This window comes from Hyla sarda, chromosome 4 (genome assembly GCF_029499605.1).
Source record: "Hyla sarda isolate aHylSar1 chromosome 4, aHylSar1.hap1, whole genome shotgun sequence".
Classification (NCBI taxonomy): domain Eukaryota; kingdom Metazoa; phylum Chordata; class Amphibia; order Anura; family Hylidae; genus Hyla; species Hyla sarda.
Window position 1 is genome coordinate 96,026,268 of NC_079192.1, and position 22,449 is coordinate 96,048,716.

General features: G+C 43.1%; 2 protein-coding genes across 7 annotated transcripts in view; one reads left to right on the plus strand and one right to left on the minus strand.

Annotated features, from left to right (window-relative positions):
- The window catches only part of IQCH (IQ motif containing H), a 125,147-nt gene extending 117,011 nt beyond the window's left edge, over positions 1-8,136 (minus strand). For all 6 annotated transcript variants that reach the window (XR_008892391.1, XM_056571643.1, XM_056571647.1 and 3 more), the window contains exons 1-3: positions 7,943-8,136; positions 4,602-4,721; positions 3,565-3,659 (exon numbers count right to left, since the gene is read on the minus strand). Coding sequence is in view for 5 of the 6 variants with exons in the window: in XM_056571643.1 (XP_056427618.1) it covers positions 3,565-3,659; positions 4,602-4,721; positions 7,943-7,993 (266 nt within the window). In the remaining variant the exon portion in view is untranslated. The remainder of the gene's footprint in view (positions 1-3,564; positions 3,660-4,601; positions 4,722-7,942) is intronic.
- The window catches only part of AAGAB (alpha and gamma adaptin binding protein), a 32,604-nt gene continuing 18,289 nt past the window's right edge, over positions 8,135-22,449 (plus strand). Inside the window, exons 1-2 of the mRNA XM_056571653.1 lie at positions 8,135-8,289; positions 17,203-17,393. Coding sequence (XP_056427628.1) covers positions 8,220-8,289; positions 17,203-17,393 — 261 coding nt within the window. The 5' untranslated portion in view covers positions 8,135-8,219. The remainder of the gene's footprint in view (positions 8,290-17,202; positions 17,394-22,449) is intronic.

Genomic DNA, 22,449 nt, shown 5'->3' on the forward strand with positions numbered 1-22,449 from the left:
TTATGGGAAAATGGGGTTGATTCAAACTTTTATTAGGGAAGGGGTTAAATCCCATTTATAAAAAATTTTTTTTTACACTATTTTTTAGTCCCCATAGGGACTATTACATGCAATCTTTAGATTGCATACACTGAACAATGCTATGCCATAGAATAGCATTGATCAGTGTTATTGGTGCTTGACTGCTCCAGCCTTCTCAGGCTGACTGAAGCATTGAGGGACATATCAGAAGGCAAGGAAGCAGTTAAGGGCCATCCCGCAATCCTCTCAGCTGTTTGGGACCGTGGCAGTCCTGAACAGCCCACTGAGCTAGCCAGGATGTCTTTTCTCCTGTTTTAGATGCCGCAATCAACTTTGATCGCAGCGCCTAAAGAGTTAATAGTTGATAGCAACCGGTACCCATCGTGTATAAAGCCCGCTCAGCTCCTGAGCGCACTTCATATAACAGGAGTGGATGTAAAGATCAGCTGTATTTGCTGATAAGAACCGCAGACACCATTTAAAGGAGATATGCAACGAAAATGTTTTAACTCATCCTGTGCCCGGGTTGCAAAAAACCCCAAAACTTTAACTCACCTTCCTACATTTCCCCGTTGCAGAGATATTGGCGTCCCGTTCCTCTGGTGTGGCTGGCTTCGGGCTTCTTAGGCTCAAAACGTCACAGTGCTGTCAGCGTATCGCCGGCCACAATGATGTCCCGCCTCGACTGATGATAGGCTGAGCGCATTGTCATGTAAAGAGCTCTGGCTCCAATCCTGCTAACCACCCACCCACTGCAGCTTGGACACGCCCCCTGGAGACCATGTGATTTATTACATACTAGCTGAGTACCCGTAGCTGCCCGGTTTTTCCTACCTAATCCTTGTGGAAAAGCAACGAAGGAGGAAGCTTTAGTCCTAATATGCTGTCCTCAAAACCTGACCCCATATCCCCTCCTCATATTCCAACCTCATATCCTGTCCTAATATCTCAACCTCATGTCCCATCCTCATATCCTGTCTACATATCCCATCTTCACATCCTGTCCCCGTATCCTGTTCTCATATCCCGTCACCATATCCTGTTCTCATATCCGATCCCAATATTATGTCCTCATATCTAATCCCCATTTCTAATCCTCATATCCTGTCCTCAGTTGGGGCTGAGTTGTAATGAAGATATTGTAAACTGAAAATAAAAGAGGTGTGGCTTAAAGGGTGGGCGTGTCTTTGCAAGATGGGGCATGGAATGCGGGGAGGGTGTAGCTTGCCCGCCGGACTGTCGCATTCCCCAGGAGATGCAGGCGTTGCCCAGTTTTTACTACCTAATCCTTGTGGGGGAGGAAAAGCAACATAGTAGGAAGTACTTGTCCTCATTTCCCATCCTCATATCCCGTCCTCATGCCCCATCCTCATGTCCCGTCCTCACATCCTGACCTACCTCATATCCTGTCCTCATCTCCCGCTCTAATACCCTGTCCACATATCCAATCCTCATGCCCCGTCCTCATGCCCCGTCCTCATGTCCTGTCCTCATGTCCCATCCTCATCTCCCGCTCTCATACCCTGTCCACATATCCAATCCTCATATCCTGATCTCATATCCCGTCCTCACATCCCGACCTCATCTCCCGTCCTCACATCCCGACCTCATCTCCCGTCCACATATCTTGTCCTCATATGCCATCTTAATATCCTGACCTAATATCCCGGCCTCAGGTGGGGTTGAGCTGTGATGAAGAGATTGTAGGCCGAAAATAGAAGGAGGCATGGATTTGTGGAAGTGGGCATGACTAGCAAACCGGACCAATGCACAAAAAGGTAGAAAATAAAAGGGGTGTGGCTTAAATTGTGGGTGTGGCTTTGTGAGATGGGATGTGGCCGGACTGACGCACTCACCAGGAGATGTAGAGAGGAGCTTGTGGAGTAAGGTACAGGAAGTTCTATATACTTGCATGGGACTTAAGACAGAAACCCCATCCTTCACGTAAGGGGGTAGGTTATGGTTAACTTAACTATGATATATTTTTATTTGACATAAAAGTAACATGTGTACTAAGTTTCATCAAAATATCTTCAGCCATTTTGAAGTTATGCTCGAACATACATTTCCCATAGAACTTTAACCCCTTAAGGACCAAGCCCATTTTGACCTTAAGGTCGAGGCCAATTTTATTTTTGTGTTTTCGTTTTTTTCCCCTAACTCTTATATTTCCATCCCCAGACCCACATGAGGGCTTGATTTTTGCATCACTAATTGTACTTTGTAATGACTCCTTTCATTTTACAATAAAATGTACCGTGAACCCCAAAAAAATATTTTTTTAGTGAGGAAATTTAAATGAAAACCACAATTTAGCAAATTTTGGAGGGTTTTGTTTTCACACTGTACACGTTACAATAAATGACATGTTTTATTTATTCTGTGAGTCAATATGATTAAAATGATACCCATCTTTACATACATTATTATTGTACTGCTTAAAGATTTTGTACAAAATCTGTATATTTAAAATCACCCTAATTTGACCACCTATAACTTTTTCACTTTTCCGTATACGGGGCGGTATGAGGGCAAATTTTTTGCACCGTGATCTGTACTTTCTATCAATACTACAATTGCGTATATGAAACTTTTAAATCACTTTTTACTAATTTTTTTTTTAATAAAATGTGGAAAAAAAGCAACAATTTTGGACTTTTTAAAGAAAAATTTACGTTTACACCCTTCACCGTACGGGATCATTAACATTATATTTTGATAGATATTTTTTTTACGCTTTTTGGGGGTAAAATTGTGAAAAAGGGACAATTGACATTTTTATAGGGGGAGGGGATTTTTCAAATTTTCTTACTTTTTTTTTTTTCTAACACTTTTTATGTCCCCATAGGGGACTATTTATAGCAATCATTTGATTGCTAATACTGTTCAGTACTATGCATAGGGCATAGCACTGATCAGTCTTATACGCAATCTTCTGCTCTGGTCTGCTCGATCTCAGACTAGAGCAGAAGAACCCAGGAGATGGCCGGAGGCAGGTGAGGGGACCTCCGTCTGCCATGCTGGATCATTCATGATCCATTTAAAGTACCTCACTGCCGCATATGCCGTGATCTGTATTGATCACAGCCTATGAGGGGTTTATGGCGCACATCAGCGCGATCACGGATGTCTGTCATTACCGGCGGGTCCCTGGCTGCTGATAGCAGCCGAGACCTGCCATTCATGACGCGAGCACCGGTCCGGTGCTCACGTCATGACGGAGTATAAATGTACGTCATGGTGTGTTAAGTACCAACGCACCGTGACGTACATTTACGTCAATTGTCGCTAAAGGGTTAAACAAAAACCCAGACTGGTAGTGGGTAAGGGTTAATTTATCTAGCCTAGGTTTGTAGTTGACATCTAAGTAACATGTGTACCAAGTTTCATGGAAATATCTTCAGCCGTTTGGAAGTGATGCTGGAACATACACAGACACACATTGGGGGACATGTATCAAAGATTTTACCCCTGTTTTGTGTGTATTTTTATGGGTGTATGAAAATGGGACAAAGGGGTGCACAGACATAAGTCAGCACTCACCATTTAGAGACATGTGATGCATACTTCTCCTTATTGTCCTGCAAAATAGTAATTGGGCTGCAGTTGATGTAGTTTAGGTAGTCCTGGGTGTGTTTCTGTTGAATGGAAAATATTGCAAGGGTGAATTTAGCCGTATCTCATTCACTGAAATTCTACTATACATCTACATATATTATTACATTAATAATGATTAACCCACATTTTTTTTTTACGTATTTAAAGGGGTACTCCAGTGGAAAACATTTTTTTTAAATCAACTGGTGCCTGAAAGTTAAACAGATTTGTTAATGACTTCTATTAAAAAATCTTAATCCTTCCAGTACTTATCAGCTGCTATATACTACAGAGGAAGTTCTTTTCTTTTTGAATTCATTTTCTGTCTGACCACAGTGCTCTCTACTGTCCATGTCAGGAACTGTTCAGAGCAGGAGAGGTTTGCTATATGGATTTGTTGCTGTTCTGGACAGTTCCTGACAAGGACAGAGGTGTCAGTAGAGAGCACTGTGGTCAGACAGAAAAAGAAAAGAACTTCCTCTGGAGCATACAGCAGCTGATAAGTACTGGAAGGATTAAGATTTTTTAAATATAAGTAATTTACAAATCTGTAAAAAACTTTCTGGCACCAGTTTTTTTTTTTTTTTTACGTAATTCACTCCAAATTGTAACTTTCCAGTGTTTTGTTTTACTTCTGAAAAAAAAAAAATAATAACTTAAGGATAAAGTCCAACATAGTGTAAAATCCTCTGAGCAGTTGGAAATACGCTGTGTATTCTCGCCGCAGCCCTGTGTGCGCAGTGAAGTTTGGAGACGGCCCACTGCGTCACAGTGTCGTGCTCGGCCCGCGGGCAGCCCTGTGTATCCGCTCATTGGAGAATATGCACCGCATTTCCTGCTGTGCAGTGGATTTTGTGCTGCATGAAGTACGCTGCGTATACGCTTTGTGTACCTTACCCTAAAACTGGAACTTTTTGAAACTTTTAAATTCAGCTCAGATTTTTGTCCCTAAATTCACCAGTAAGATTCAAGAATTTTCTTACCTTTAATCCCAGTTCAGTCCTTTTGATAGCAGTCTCCAGGGCTTGGACATCCACTGAAATGCCATTCTCTTGACTTGTATGTACCAGATTCTTCTTTAAGTGTTCCAAGTCATTCTGAACCTGTAAATATAGGAATCTGCAATTTTAGGTGTGGTCATTGATATACTGTGTATATATATATATATATATATATATATATATATATATATATAATTTATATATCAGCCTACTATTAAGCAGTTTACCCTCATGCCCATTGAGCCATGAAACCCAAAAAACCTCTGAAGATGTCCTGCAAAATCTGGTACCAAGATATTTACAGCAGATCCTTTACGTTCTATAAGTCCCTAGTCTTAAACTCTTAGTCATGTTTCTTGAATGATTCTTAAACAATTTTTGCAGTGTGGAGGCATCCCTCCAGCCAACGGTATCCATCATACTGGGACTTTTAGTTTTGCAACAGCTGGAGGCATTCTGACTGGGAAACACTGGCTTATAAAAATGTTTGCAATATATTCTTAGACTAACATCTATTCAACTGTGCCAGTGCATAGAACATATGACAGACGCAACTTTAATTTTCCATATATTTATATCTATGTATATATGTATATATATTATAATCATACATTATTATCCTTTTGGCAACAGTGGATGTGCAGGCCCAGAAGGTGAGGCTGCTCTACATGTGGCGGATGCCAGCTGTGTTATTGATGCCCACCTGCCATTTACTCCTCAAATACTGGGGCATCTGAGGGGTAACCCAGAAGAAGGGGTCCTTGTGTGCTGTTGAGCTATCAAGGCAGATGGAGCCTAGTGAAGATGAAAAAGAAATATCCAGTGCTTAGACAGAAGTCCTGTTAAATTTCCGGATCCATTAACAGTGTACAAAACAGACTTGTTTTGGGGGGTTGCCCCTTAGTCAGAAGATAAATCATAAGAGGGATTATGACTAAGGAGTAGTCATAATCCCCTGAAACAAGTCAAGGAGGTGTTCTCTTTGTGACGCCTGTTTTGTACACTTTTAGGGTCTATTCACACGTACAGTATTCTGCGCAGATTTGATGCACAGGATTTGAAGCTGTGATCAGTCATTCAGTTTACATTGAAATCTGCAGCACGAAATCCTGCGCATCAAATCTGCGCAGAATACTGTATGTGTGAATAGACCATTAATGGATCTGTAAGTTTTTAACAGGACTTCTGCCTGAGCATTGGATTTTTCTTTTTTGCTTGCAAGTATATCTCGTTGCACCTGGAAGCATCCAATGCTCTCAAGAAGCACAGCAGAGGGTGACTTATCAATATGTTTTGTCTATTTCGGTGTTTTCCAATCCATGTACCTCCAGCTGGTGCAAAACTACAACTCCCAGCATGTAGGATTTGTAGTTTTGAAACAAACAGCTGGAGGTCCACAGTTTGGAGAGCACTGCTTTAATACAGAGTTTCCCAACCAGGGCGCCTCCAGCTGTTGCAAAACTACAACTACCAGCATAAAGCGGAAATCAGAGGTCCACACCATTTATTACAGCCATTGCTCCTGATCACAGGGGTACACTGACTTTTCCCCATCTGCACAGTGTTTCAGCCTTTTGGCTGTCCGGGCATGCTGGGAGTTGTAGTTTTGCAACAGCTAGAAGCCCCCTGGTTGGGAATCACTGGTCTACTGTGCCTAGAGAAGACCTCCAGGCCTGCCATGCCATGCCAGGGTAAGACAGAAGATTGGTAGAATCCCAATACACTGAAAGTAATTGTATATTCAGGTCCCCTAGAAGAGACTTAAAAAAAATGTAAAAATGTAAATAAGAGATGAATTAAAAACAAATTATATACACTGTACAGTGATCCCTCAGCTTACAATAGCCTCAACATACAATACTTTCAACATACAATGTTTTTTTCTGGACCATTGTAACTTGAAACCAGACTCAACATACAATGTACAGACAGTCCAGATCTGTGAAATGTGTCACAACTGGAGGAACTGACCAATCAGAATGGGCATTTTACTTGTAAATTACCTCTATTACTGAAGTGCCTGCACTGACTGGCTGTCTGGTAGTGCCCCCTACAGTACAGGGAGGAACTACAAGTTCTGTACTACTCCTTACCTGTGCCAGGGTTAGCTGCTCCTTTTGGACATCAAGTAAGAGTGGCTCCATTTGGGACACTGTGTGTACTCTATAGGACCCTGAAGAAGCTCCTGTCCTCTACATAAACCATTGTTTCCCAACCAGGGTGCCTCCAGCTGTTGCAAAACTACATCTCCCAGCATGCCCGGACAGCCAACGGCTGTCCGGGCATGCTGGGAGTTGTAGTTTTGCAACAGCTGGAGGCACCCTGGTTGGGAAACACTGACATAGACAGTGATTTACAGCTCCCAGCAGATCTTTCTTACTTTTATATGTAAGGATTTGCTTTATCTATATTAGTTATCTACTTATTTTTCTTTAATCCTCACTTTTTCCTATTTTTGGATGACATTTTGGTGGCTTCAGAACCAATTACCAGGTTTCCATAGAGTTATGGATTAAACATACAGTGGTTTCAACTAGAGATGAGCGAACTTACAGTAAATTCGATTCGTCACGAACTTCTCGGCTCGGCAGTTGATAACTTTTCCTGCATAAATTAGTTCAGCCTTCAGGTGCTCCGGTGGGCTGGAAAAGGTGGATACAGTCCTAGGAAAGAGTCTCCTAGGACTGTATCCACCTTTTCCAGCCCACTGGAGCACCGGAAAGCTGAACTAATTTATGCAGGAAAAGTCATCAACTGCCGAGCAGAGAAGTTCGTGACGAATCGAATTTACTGTATGTTCGCTCATCTCTAGTTTCAACATACACTGGTCGTCCTGGAACCAATTAATATTGTAACTTGAGGGACCACTGTATATATAAACAAGCAGTAAAAATGATAAATCCCTATATATATATATATATATATATATATATATATATATATATATATATATATATATATAACTCATAGCTCATATGTATGGTAGAGATGTAATGTAATACAGATAACACGTTCATTTTACTGCTAAGTAAATGCTTTAAAAACAGAACTGTAAAAATAAGCAAATTAATGTTTTGTTTTTTTATGTTTTTTTTACCACAAATTTTTTTTCAAAGTTTCTTTATGTTTTTTAAGAGTTATCAAAAAAGTACAACTTCGAAACAAACAAGCCTCACGTGACTTTTGAGACTAAACAATGATCCAAGCTATGTGGGGGTGCAGTAATGTTACATTAATATAATGTTACATAGAAAAACACTTTCTTATGACCCTCTGTCTTCTCTAGGACATGACCCTTGCCCACACTATACCCGCAGTCGTACCTGCACCAGTATGCGGCCCACAGGGTCGGCGCCCCCCGATAGTCCGGCCATGGCACAGTCCAGCGACTACTAGATCCTTTCACCGCTACTTCTGCTGCCATGACGACGAGACGCGCTCCGGACCCTACCATTTTAAAACAAGGGTGGAGAAGGACCGTACCATCCAGTTCCACACGTGACGGGCGGAGCGGAAGTTCTACAGTTGCCATGAGGAAGTTGGGCTGTTGCCATGCGGAAGTAGGCCGAGCTGCAGTACGGAAGCGGCAGCGGTCCAGCCATGGCCTCTGTCCCCTGTGTGCTCCTCACCAGCTGCGCTGCTTCATTTCATGAGGAAGACCTAGTGACACGTAAGACCGAGCGGACTGTATATATGTATGTGTGCATGAGAATGGAGGGGTAGGGGCTGTAATGTATGGCCACCAGCACGGTTGACCTGTCCACAATGTTGTCTTATCTCCCGCAGTCATAATGTGAACAGTGTCATACACTGTACATGGGGCAGCAGCTGGGGTGTAAATGTATGAGGCTCACACATATGAGGAGACCAGTGCTATACATGACGCCTGACGGCTGGGGGAGCTGTTGTAGTATTTTGCATTGGGGTCCAATTGTGGACCTCCAGCTGTTGCAAAACTACAATTCCCAGCATGCTCGGACAGCCAGCGGCTGTCCGAGCATGCTGGGATTTGTAGTTTTGCAACAGCTGGAGGCACCCTGGTTAAGAAACGCTGTCTTAAAGCAGTGGTTTCTAAACTGTAGACCTCCAGATGTTTCATAACTACAACTCCTAGCATGTTGGAATGTATTTTTATTTTTTTTGCAACACCTGCTTGTAAAAATACCCATTCAACACACCAGGACTCTGAACATAATGAAAAATACTAAATCTTTATTGAAAATACATGAATATAAACACTTAAAAAGACAACAACAATCAGAAAAAAGGTAAACAAGAGTGTGTAAACATAAAGTGTCATGAGCAATCTATAAAGGCTAGCAAACAAGCAGCAGCGGTGGCAATATTTTACCAAATAAACACAAGATGAATAACAGAGTGTGATAGGATTAAAATTAAGGATCAGTTGTAGTAACACTCCCAGCTAGAGATGAGTGAATTTACAGTAAATTCGATTTGTCACGAACTTCTCAGCTCGGCAGTTGGTGACTTATCCTGCATAAATTAGTCCAGCTTTCAGGTGCTCCCGTGGGCTTGAAAAGGTGGATACAGTCCTAGGAAAGAGTCTCCTAGGACTGTATCCACCTTTTCCAGCCCACCGGAGCACCTGAAAGCTGGACTAATTTATGCAGGATAAGACATCAACTTCCGAGCCGAGAAGTTCGTGACGAATCGAATTTACTGTAAATTTGCTCATCTCTACTCCCAGCATATATGAATTGCAGTTTTGCAACATCTGGCGGTCCACAGCTTTCTGACCACTGCTTTAAGACAGTGTTTAAGACAATAAATATATATAAATTTTTTTTTTTTTTTAAACAAAATTTTTATTGACATCACAATAAGTACGATCAGACTTGTTCTTGTTATTCTTGTGTAGCCATCAGGGTATGAACAGTCTTCAAAGAAATCTGTCATACAATGTCTTCATATAATTTCTCCTCTGTTAGGAACCATGGCTGGATTTGGCTTCATAATACTGACTCAAAAGACTCGCCAAGTAGACAGGGTGTAAATGAGGCCTTAATTAGGGGATCTTCAGATTTCCACAATGTATTTATTTTTAATTTTCCTGAAGTCTTGAAAGGCTTGAGGACACAGGACAAAAAAACACTGCTTGAACAAAAGGAACAGGATCCAGCTCCCAAAAAGAAAAGTTAAAAGTCCATGGCATGATTAAGAACCATATGGTTTGAAACGTGTCGGCGTTTCTGCTATGCTTTTATCCTATTTTGGTTTTCACCCATTTTTTTAAACATGTGAATAAAATTTGGGACTTTTAACTTTTCTTTATGGGAGCTGGATCCTGTTCTTTTTTTTTTTGTTAAGAATTGTTCACTCCAAGTATGCGGTTGGACGTCCATTCCGTGTTTCCTTTAAACATCTGAAGTCTTCCTACACAAGTTTACATAAAGCGGTGAGCTGTATTTTTCTTCAAGGACAAAAAAAACACTAATTCTTCTAATCCAGTGTTTCCCAACCAGGGAGCCTCCAGTTGTTGCAAAACTACAACTATCAGCATGCCCGGACAGCCAAAGGCTGAGGCACCCTGGTTAGGAAAAACTGTGCAGATCCGGGAAGGTCGGTGTACCCCTGTGATCAGGAGTCGGGCAATGATCTCCTCTTTATGACATTGGGAATGGAGTAACCAAGCCTGGTTGTTGCCCTTAAAGGCAAAGACTGAGGGAGGCTTGTGATTGTAGCATAGGGATACCATGTGACACAATTAAAGGTGTCAACCAGAAATAGAAAAACAGAGCTTATTTCTTCCAAAAACAGTGCCACACCTGTCCTCAGGTTGTATGGTATTATAACTTGGTTCCATTCACTTCAATAGATCTGTGGCTCAATACCACATCCAACCTGAGGACAGGTGTGTTTTTTGGAAAAATTTGACTCCGTTTTTCTAGTCCTGGATAGCTCCTTCAAGTTCCCTGTCTAATACTGTCTGAAAGCTAAGGGTCCACAGAAGGACTTTAGGGCATTGCACCCATTCATGTTATTATGGTAGCCCTTATTCTTGTTTTGTATTACAGTCTAATGGTGTTAAACCCAGTTTGCATCAATATGGCTTGGGGGGGCACCATTTGCAATGCTACACATCTTTCCTGAAGGAATACATCGACCATAGATGATCATTATCCTGCAGAGCTTCATGAAAAACCATAATGGAATGATTTTCACATTTTACCGTGTTTCAACCTTAAGTGTTGGCCATTCAGGAGTTTGTTTGCCAGAATATTAGAGTTCTTTCTGCAGAGGGCATGTAGACAGCGGTTCTATTCATGTAAAAGCCCCTTTAGGGCACACTACTATTCTATTCAAGTTGAAAGTCCACAATAGTGGCAGATTTGCATATTGAAGTCAATGGTAGCTTTATTTGCAGGGGGTAACCTGTGGCAAGATAAGAGCATATGAACGTACCCTTAATGAGACCCCCATCCCCTGTTCTGTCTAGTATATGATCAGGTGTTAAATCCAGGAGCTGTATGGGGTTGAGGAAGAGTATGTAAGGAAATTGTATTCATATGTATTAGACAGATAATAAAATGCCCTGTGTTATATACACATTAGACTGGTTCCTGGACTTAGTTTGATTTAGTTTCTTTTTGTAGCATTTGTTATAGCCTAGGTTTACATATATCCAACGCCTGGCTCCGGCAAAACTGGATGAAAATTGCCACAACTGATACACCAACTGATGCCAGATCAGTTGTGCATCATCCGGCGTCCATTGTTTATCGCTGGACGGGGGAAGGCAGCAAGATGCGCTCCGCTGTCTTTGCCGGTCTGGTGAGTCCAATCATCCGGCGTGAGGATGGACATATGTAAAGGACCTTTTTCCTGGTCCTAAAAAAAACAAGAAAATCAACAGTGGATTATTTATGTGGGCAATAAGATATTTTATCATTTCTTTAACCATTTATATGTGACCCAGACCTCTTCTTCTTTTACTGATAAAACCTTAGCCCTTGTCTGATCAGGGGATATATATATATATATATATATATATATATATATATATACATGCTCAAACACTGCATTTCAGCTTTAAAGGGGTATTCCAGAATTCTTTCTTTTGACTATGCTGCAGTGGCTGTAAAGTTAGTGCAGTTCATAATATAGTGTCTATAACTGTGGCATTTTCCTCTATACTATGCAGGTATTCTACCCTAGAAACACTGCACCTTGGCGCAAGTGACTCCGTACAGTCTATATAATACCTTTCTGAGGCTGTAGGTCTCTGCGCTGCCATAGAGGATGTGTGCTTGTGTGTTGAGCCCTTATGCAGTTTTTTAGCATTCTGCTTTTACATTGTTGTTTTTCTTGCTGATGCCTTGTTCACACAGTGGAATCAAGCAGAAAAATTCCTCTTAGAAATTCTGTTGCAGCAGAGTCCTAATGGAATCTGCTTGAAATGGCATTGCCACCTATGGACTCAGTCTGCCGGTGCCCACTGTCTGTTGTCCATCAGAAATGTTACATTCGGAGATTCTGCTGAAAATGTGTGAACATAACCCAAGACTGTCTATTACACACCCATACAAGTGTTGTCACACCCATTCCCTGCCATGAAGGAAATCATTTTGCACAGATCTCTGGTTAGCAGTGCATTCCACCAGGTGGCTGTCAAAGCCCATGTTACTGGCCATGTCTACCAGAGAGATTTATGGCTAGAATAGTGAATTTCATGTCACTGAGGTAACACATTGCTATCAGTGTGTACTGTGTCTTGTTGTTCATCTCTTTCAGCCTATTTTACATGTATCCTCAGGTAGGTCCAGTCTCGACTGGGTTTTAGCACAGAGCTGTGTGTTTGGCCATGTATTTGCAGTGTGTATGTGAGGACATTTGGGGGGGTGTTATGTTAAATTGGGGTAATTCACCTTTTGCTTATTATATCGCAATCACATATCGAAATTGCAATATTTACCTTAATAATCGCATAATTTTTCCACCAGCTTTTTTCCCCTAACAGAGACCTGACAGGTTCTCTTTAACTTCTTTGACAATTTTTTTGCAAGCTACATTGCATGCTAAATCTAGGGTTTACAGTGTCGTCTAGGGTATTTGTTGGTATATCCTAAGATGGATGCTTTAGACCAGTGGTCTCCAAACTGTGAACCTACAGCTGTTGCAAAACTACAACTCTCAGCAAGCCAAGGCAGTCGTGGCCTCATAAGTATGCCATGATGCACAGGGCCTATATGCCTTGATTATTGTACACAATAATGCAGTCAGTGCACATCACAAGAAGGTATACTGACATACCAAACAATTACATTGATGTGATCTAAGGTGATACAAGGTGCTCAACCCCAAGTGCAGTTGTGCACCTTTGCTGGGGCGGAGGTCCTGGACTTGTAAACCGTTGCTAAGGGCGATCCCCATCAAAAATTACATACAATGGAGGATGCCTGCAGACAGTCACCAGTACCACAGTGGCTATCCTGACACCAGATAAACATGTATGTGGATGCGTTTGTCAGGCCCAAGGCCTGATTATGGAAACATACATGTGTTTTATAATTGCATCTATGTATAAACTAAGACATGGGTGAGGGGTCATTCAGACTGTCTTTTTTGTATTGCGTTTTATTGGGGGGGGGGGGGGTCTGGCTGTGTGTTTACTTCTCCTTTGAAGTCATGCACTCTGATCCCATCATATAATCAACCAGATAAGAGGGCCAGGAAGAGAGAAGACCCCCTGGTGGGATTAGAGGAGAGGGGGGAATGGAGTCTCCCCCCAAAAAAGGCAGATAAATATTCTATAACAATGCTAGACTCTGGGAGTTCAATGCTGTGGAAAAAGCTAACAAGACCATCCTAAGAACAGCTGGAACCTCACTCTCTCTCTCATGGACTGCTAATATCATCGTGCTGTAAGAACTTCATTTTTGCTCTCTGAACTTGTCTTGCTAAACTCTTTTATACATTTTTGTACCTGTATGTCATTTGTTTCTGTATTTTTATTTAGTCAGCACTGTGATACCTTTTATCAGATTAAATGTTTAATTAATCAGCTCTGGTCTTTGATCTCTAAATATAGGAGCTCACCTTTCTGAAGGCAGCTCGGGTGAAACACGTTTATCTAAGGGTTAATTTGGTGACTTGCTGGGACTAGTAGTTGATACCCAGAGGTCTGGCGGCTTTAACCCTTGCACCATCACACTCTCTCTAGCGTCTTGGCTGGACCGATAGGGTGTAATCGTGACAGTTAACCATGACTAACTTTAACCCCTTAACGACGCAGGACGTATATTTACGTCCTGCGCCGGCTCCCACGATATGAAGCGGGATCGCGTCGGTCCCGGCGCTCATCAACGGCCGGGACCCGCGGCTAATACCACACATCGCCGATCGCGGATATGTGCGGTATTAACCCTTTAGAAGCGGCGGTCAAAGCTGACCGCCGCTTCTAAAGTGAAAGTGACCCGGCTGCTCAGTCGGGCTGTTCGGAACCGCCACGGTGAAATCGCGGCGTCCCGAACAGCTTGCAGGACACCGGGAGGGCCCTTACCTGCCTCCTCGGTGTCTGATCGGCGAATGACTGCTCCGTGCCTGAGATCCAGGCAGGAGCAGTCAAGCGCCGATAACACTGATCACAGGCGTGTTAATACACGCCTGTGATCTGTGTAAAAGATCAGTGTGTGCAGTGTTATAGGTCCCTATGGGACCTATAACACTGCAAAAAAAAAGTAAAAAAAAAGTGTTAATAAAGGTCATTTAACCCCTTCCCTAATAAAAGTTTGAATCACCCCCCTTTTCCCATAAAAAAAATAAGTGTAAAAAAAATAAAAATAAAATAAACATGTGGTATCGCCGCGTGCGTAAATGTCCGAACTATAAAAATATATCATTAATTAAACCACACGGTCAATGGCGTACGCGCAAAAAAATTCCAAAGTCAAAAAAGCGCATTTTTGGTCACTTTTTATACCATTAAAAAATGAATAAAAAGTGATCAAAAAGTCTGATCAAAACAAAAATGGTACCGATAAAAACTTCAGATCACGGCGCAAAAAATGAGTCCTCATACCGCCCTCTACGTGGAAAAATAAAAAAGTTATAGGGGTCAGAAGATGACATTTTTAAACGTATAAATTTTCTTGCATGTAGTTATGATTTTTTCCAGAAGTGCGACAAAATCAAACCTATATAAATAGGGTATCATTTTAACCGTATGGACCTACAGAATAATGATAAGGTGTCATTTTTACCGAAATATGCACTGCGTAGAATCGGAAGCCCCCAAAAGTTACAAAATGGCGTTTTTTCTTCGATTTTGTCGCACAATGATTTTTTTTCCCTTTTCGCCGTGCATTTTTGGGTAAAATGACTGTCACTGCAAAGTAGAATTGGCGACGCAAAAAATAAGCCATAATATGGATTTTTAGGTGGAAAATTGAAAGGGTTATGATTTTTAAAAGGTAAGGAGGAAAAAACGAAAGTGCAAAAACTGAAAAACCCTGAGTCCTTAAGGGGTTAAACAAACAATTACATTGACGTGATCTAAGGTGATACAAGGTGCTGACATACCAGCCTGACAGAGGCCAAATTGACTGGGTACTACGTTTTGGTTCCCATTACATAGTGTAAATGAAGACTTAGCTATGTTGGTAACTTGTGATCCACCACCTACATCATCCAAGGCTCACTGTGCTGTTTTGACCTTCTGCCATGCTTTATACTGCAGGTCTTATTATTCTCACACCCTGAGGTGCACTAGCACAAGTATGTCGGGGAAAACTGATTAATCATTTGTAGTAACTTACAGTAATGATAAAGTAGCGTCCGCTGACTACCAAAACTTCGACATCCACTTTTCCAAGTTAGGGCGGAAATGGCTTTTGGGATGCAATGGTTTTTTGTAGCGAGGATGTGAAGTGGTCAAAACGAGCCTGGCAGACCAGGACCAGAGCGAGCCTGGCAGACCAGGACCAGAGCGAGCCTGGCAGACCAGGACCAGAGCGAGCCTGGCAGACCAGGACCAGAGCGAGCCTGGCAGACCAGGACCAGAGCGAGCCTGGCAGACCAGGACCAGAGCGAGCCTGGCAGACCAGGACCAGAGCGAGCCTGGCAGACCAGGACCAGAGCGAGCCTGGCAGACCAGGACCAGAGCGAGCCTGGCAGACCAGGACCAGAGCGAGCCTGGCAGACCAGGACCAGAGCGAGCCTGGCAGACCAGAACAAGCCTCGCATGCTTTTGGTTGAGTTGTGGAAGAGGTGATTTTTAATTCCTGTCAACAAAGGGGGTGACAACAAGCCAGTTGTCGGGAAACCTGACAGAAGCCTTTTTTGTGTTGTGTGCACATTTCTTGCTCACATTGGGCGCCTCACCCGAGCCAGGCTCAGAAGGCACATGTTCAAAGCACATTCCTGGGATAACATTTGTTTTGGAGGAGTTTGCTGTCTGAGAAAGCCGCTCTGTGTTTTACTACTGTCTGCGAGGCGGGCACTGCTCTTTAGTTTGGAAAGCCTAATAGAAAGTCAATAGGAGACGCAATGTCGATTAGGACTACTACTTTTATCACGATGTGCCTGGTATGTGTATGTTCACATTGAGCATACATGTGTGGCTGCAAGGAGTTCAAGGGCTTTCTAATATAAGTAATAGCTTATCACCACTAATATATAATCCAACAAACAATGGCGCAGCACTCCAAAAAGTTCATGCACAAAATTTGGCTTTATTCACTACATATCTACAGCAACATTTCAGCTCAGCCTTTTTCAAGCATGCTTATATAGTGCAGCAAAGGCTATTATTAGAGGATAATGTAGAGGTTCTTGTGCATGCCTTGTGCTTACCTGTTTTAGCTAATATGGCAGGCATAGATTAGGCTCCATATTGAATGTAAATCCATCACTTTAGAGGTTCTGTAATGCTACCTACATTTCCAATGAATCCTCTGGCTGAGGGTGCGGCATTTGATCATTGCACCTGGTCATCTGATTAGGCTGCTGGTACTGGATTGAAGTCAATAAACTTGTAAGTAGACACACAAGTGGATTGAGGCCAGTCCCTTTGTTCTAGAAATAGTTGGCTCTCAGCATCTGGACCAAACTTTTGTCACATCTCTGACATGTCAGAATTTTGCCCAAAGCTTGGGTACACTTAAAAGAAACTTCTGACATGTCAGGGGTTTAGATCATTGGAGGCCGGATGCTGGGATTCCCACTGATGTCTAAAAATAAGAAGAAGTGCCCAGCTGAATACAGTTCATTTCCATATGGCACTGCTCTGCTGTCCGGTCTCATAAAGTTTTATGTGAATCTGTACATGGCACGCTCAGCTTTCTGAACAGAAATGCTCAGCTCTGTGCTTTTGCAGGGATTGATGGCGGTCTTAGCACTTGGCCCCCCACTGATTTAAACTTTTGACACTATGACAGGAGCACTCTGATATTAAAGGAGAATAACACTGGCGAAATGGAAGCCTCTGCTCTTGCCTGCCAATCCATAAGCAGAGTGCGGGTTGCCTTTTTTAGATCAGTAAACATAGACTCCTAATAATAAGACCACATGTAGTTTGCTACCTTCTTCTATTTTAGTTAACAGACTTTCTTTTGTTTCTTTGCAGAGATAATTGGGGCAGAACAGCTTCCTGCACCTGAACAAGAAGCTGAGGAAGTGAGACAGTACCCATGGAGGATAGACAACAAGTATTACTCAGCCAATGTGAATATTTGCATTGTACCCAGCACAACACAGGTGTCCACTCAGGTGGCAGAGTCCGTCCAGGCCTTTGTTGTATACTTTGACAGCACAACAGTAAGTGTCCAATGTGTGACCATCTCATATATAAATCTTTTGATATATAAACTTGTCTGAGAAATGACAATATCTCACTTATCAGACCCCTTTCCTCACCTCCTTCACTGATCACTCCATCTTGATCTGATCAACTTACTGAGAGATCAGTCTACATGCTGTGCAAATAATTCTATAGAGCAGTGGTCTTCAACCTGTGGACCTCCAGATGTTACAAAACTACAACTCCCAGCATGCCCGGACAGCCAACGGCTGTCCGGGCATGCTGGGAGTTGTAGTTTTGTAACATCTGGAGGACCACATTTTGGAGACCACTGCAGAAGAAGGAGGAGATGCAGTGAGAGCTTAGCTCAGGAAAAACTGACAATGAGGGTTACAACTTATTAGGGATCGACCGATTATCGGATTGGCCGATATTATCAGCCAATATTCACGAATTTGTAAGTTATCGGTATCGGCATCTAACATGCCGATAATGCGGGCGCTTTAAATCAATGAACTGCAGTGGCTTTTGTGGGACCAGAGACCGCCGCCACCCGCTTCTCTCCCCCTGCCTCTCCTGAGTCCAACCACTGACACTGCTCCATTGCCTCCCCCTGCCTATCCTCTGGCAAGAGACCGCCGCTGCCCCACTGCCTCCCCCATCCCCGGTTTTATAATTACCTGTTCCCGGCATCTGCACTACTTCTGGCTCCGGCGGTGTCCTGAGCTGTCACTGTGCGCCGGGCCACTGACGGTGACGTCGCGTTGAGGACATCATTTGTCATTGCGCAGCGCACAGCAACAGCGCAGGACACCGCAGGAGCCAGGAGTAGCGCGGACCCCGGGAACAGGTAATTACAAAACTGGGGATGGGGGAGGCAATGGGGCAGCGGCGGTCTCTGGCCAGAGGCTAGGCAGGGGGAGGCAATCGGGCAGCGTTGGTGGTTGCACTCAGGACCCCAGGACACACAGAGGGAGAGAAGCGGGTGGCGGCGGTCTCTGGCCCCGCAAAAGCCGCTGCAGTTCATTGATTTAAAGCACCCGCTTTCACCCCTTCCCGACCTATGACATACCTGTACGTCATGAGTGGCAAGGTGTTCCTGACCCATGACATACAGGTACGTCATGAACATTTTTGCCGCTACTCGCGGCATCCCGCAGCGCCCGGAAAGATGGTGGCTATCACTGATAGCCAGCCATCTTACCATTCGACCACGGGGGGGGTTTCATTCCCCCTCCCCCCCCCCCCCCCCCAGCGATCGCTGCTATCAGCTAGTCAAATCTGACTAGCTGATAGCAGCGTTTCGCTATCAGAATACTTAGCAGCGCGGTGTGTGAGTCCCGATCACGAGGATCGGGACACACACCGCTCTGCTAAGTGTCCCTTACCCGTCCCCCAGCGTTACTTACCCGGCCATGGCCATGCGGTGTCCCGAGCAGTCCCGGCGCGGGCGGAGTCCTCCAGGCGGTCCCGGCGGCGCTGCGTCCCGGAGGTAAGTTTCCGGCAGCAGTGCGGCATCTTCATTGGCAGCAGTGAGATCGCCGTAAAGCGATCTCACTGCTGCCTCTGGGAGTTTCAAAACTGCAACTCCCAGCATGCCCAGACAGCCTTTGGCTTTCTGGGCATGCTGGGAGTTGTAGTTTTGCAACATCTGGAGGTCCTCAGTTTGGAGACCACTGTATAATGGTCTCCAATCTGTGCTCTTCCAGATGTTGCAAAACTACAAATCTCAGCATGCTCAGTCTGTCCAGGCATGCTGGGAGTTGTAGTTCTCTAACATCTGGAAGAGCACAGATTGGAGACCATTATACAGTGGTCTCCAAACTGTGGACCTCCAGATGTTGCAAAACTACAACTCCCAGCATGCCCAGACTGCCCAAGCATGCTGGAAGTTGTAGTTCGGCAACATCTGATCCTTCAGATATTGCCGAACTACAACTTCCAGCATGCCTGGGCAGTCTGGGCATGCTGGGAGTTGTAGTTTTGCAACAGCTGGAGGCACACTGGTTTGGAAACACCAAGTATTTTGCAACCAAACTTAAAAGTTTATTACTTAACTTAGTGTTTCCAAACCAGTGTTCCTCCAGCTGTTGCAAAACTACAACTCCCAGCATGCACGGACAGCCAAAGGGCATGCTCGGAGTTTGCAACAGCTGGATGTTTGCCCCCTCCCCCCAATGTGAATGTACAGGGTATACTCACATGGGCGGAGGTTTACAGTGAGTGCTGCAAGTTTGAGATGGCGCAAATTTTGCGCTGCAGCTCAAACTTCCAGCGGCAAACTTGCTGTGAACCTCTGCCTGTGTTACTGTACCCTAAAAACACTACACTACACTGACACTAACCTAAAATAAAAAGTAAAAAACACTACATATACACATACCCCTACACAGCCCCTCCCCCAAAAAATGAAAAACGTCTGGTACGCTACGGTTTCCAAAACGGAGCCTCCAGCTGTTGCAAAATAATAACTTCCAGTATTGCCGGACAGCCATTGACTGTCCAGGCATGCTGGGAGTTTTGCAACAGCTGGAGGCACCCTGTTTGGCAATCATTGGCATACAATACCCCTATGTCCACCCATATGCAAATTCCTAATTCAGGCCTCAAATGCGCATGGCGCTCTCTCTTTTTGGAGCCCTGTCGTATTTCAGGGCAACAGTTTTGGGACACATATGGTGTATCGCCGTACTCGGGAGAAATTGCCTTACAAATTTTGGGGGGCTTTTTCTTTAACCCCTTATGAAAAGGTGAAGTTGGGGTCTACACCAGCATGTTAGTGTAAAAAAAAAAAATTTTTTACACTGACATGCTGGTGTTGCCCTATACTTTTCATTTTCACAAGAGGTAAAAGGGGAAAAAAGACCCTCTAAATTTGTAATGCAATTTCTCCCGACTACAGAGATACCCCATATGTGGGTGCAAAGTGCTCTGGGGGCGCACAACAAGGCCCAGAAGGGAGAGTGCACCATGTACATTTGAGGTGATTTGCACAAGGGTGGCTGATTGTTACAGCAGTTCTGACAAACGCAAAACAATAAATATCCATATGTGACCCCATTTTGGAAACTACACCCCTCACGGAATGTAATAAGGGGTGCAGTGAGCATTTACACCCCACTGGTGTATGACAGATTTTTGGAACAGTGGTCTGTGAAAATGAAAAATACAATTTTTGATTTGCACAGTCCACTGTTTCAAATATCTGTCAAACGCCAGTGGGGTGTAAATGCTCACTGCACCCCTTATTAAATTCCATGAGGGGTATAGTTTCCAAAATGGGGTCACATGTGGGGGGTCCACTGTTCTGGCACCATAGGGGCTTCCTAAATGGGACATGCCCCCCAAAAACCCTTTCAGAAAAACTCACTCTCCAAAATCCCATTGTCGCTCCTTCCCTTCTGAGCCCTCTACTGCGCCCGCCGAACACTTTACATACGCATGTGAGGTATTGGGTTACAAATTTTAGGGTGATTTCTCTCCTTTTACCCCTTGTAAAAATTCAACAATTGGGTCTACAAGAAAATGCGAGTGTAAAAAATGAAGATTTAGAATGTTCTCCTTCACTTTGCTGCTATTCCTGTGAAACACCTAAAGGGTTAAAACACTTACTGAATGTCATTTTGAATACTTTGGGGGGTGCAGTTTTTATAATGGGGTCATTTATGGGGTATTTCTAATATGAAGACCCTTAAAATCCACTTCCAACCTGAACTGGGCCCTGAAAAATTACGATTACGAAAATTGGAAAATTGCTGCGGAACTTTGAAGCCCTCTGGTGTCTTCCAAAAGTAAAAACTTGTCAATTTTTTTATGCAAACACAAAGTAGACATATTGTATATGTGAATTAATATGTAATTTATTTGGAATATCCATTTTCCTTTCAAGCAGAGACTTTCAAAGTTAGAAAAATGCTACATTTTCAAAATTTTCATGAAATTTTTAGATTTTTTACCAAGAAAGGATACAAATATCAGTGAAATTTTACCAATAACATAAAGTAGAATATGTCACGAAAAAACAATCTCGGAATCAGAATAAGTAAAAGCATCCCAGAGTTATTAATGTTTAAAGTGACAGTGGTCAGATTTTCAAAAAATGCCCAGGTCCTGAAGGTGAAAATGGGCTGGGTCATGAAGGGGTTAAATCATTGATCTGCAGCGGCTTCTGCGGGGCCAGAAACAGTTTATCAAGGTATACCTGCACACACACGCACCCTCATTTGTGGGGGGGGGGGGGGGGATTAAAATGCACGGACTATCGGCTATGGCCTGAAAGTTCACAGGTTATCGGTATCGGCTCTAAAAAATCAATATCGGTCGATTCCCTACTGAACTTAGAGAGAGAAACTGCTGAAATATATGCCATGCATGTTACAAGTTATGTAATAGTCAACTATAGTGCTATGTACACTCACAACAGTTTATCCTGAAAAGTCACCTCAAAGACAGGTACACTTTAATATTATGGTCTTTCGGTTGGCTTAGAGGGCTTTGTAGATGTTTTTAATTTCAGTGCATTTATGTTCTTTTGTAGAAATCTCCCCATTTCCCTATACTCATGTAAGCTTGGGTAAGCAAATAAAGCTGCTACCAACCTACACTTGCAAAGGTTCAACTTCCTTCAAAACAAAAAGAATCAGACCTGCTAAAAATAAAAGGGTGATATACAGAGAATAAAAGGAGGGATTATCCCCTTAAGGACGCAGGGTTTTTCCGTTTTTTCACTTTCGTTTTTTGCTCCTTACTTTTAAAAATCATAACCCTTTCAATTCTGCTCCTAAAAATCCATATGATGGCATATTTTTTGCGCCACCAATTCGACTTTGTAATGACATTAGTAATTTTACCCAAAAATCGACGGCAAAACAAAAAAAAAAAAATCCTTGTATTACAAAATTGAAGAAAAAACACAATTTTGTAAGTTTGGGGGGCTTCCATTTCTATGCAGTAAATTTTTCGGTAAAATTGACACTTTTTCTTTATTCTGTAGGTCCATACAATTAAAATGATACCATACTTATATAGGTTTGATTTTGTCGTACTTCTGGAAAAAATCCTAACTACATGCAC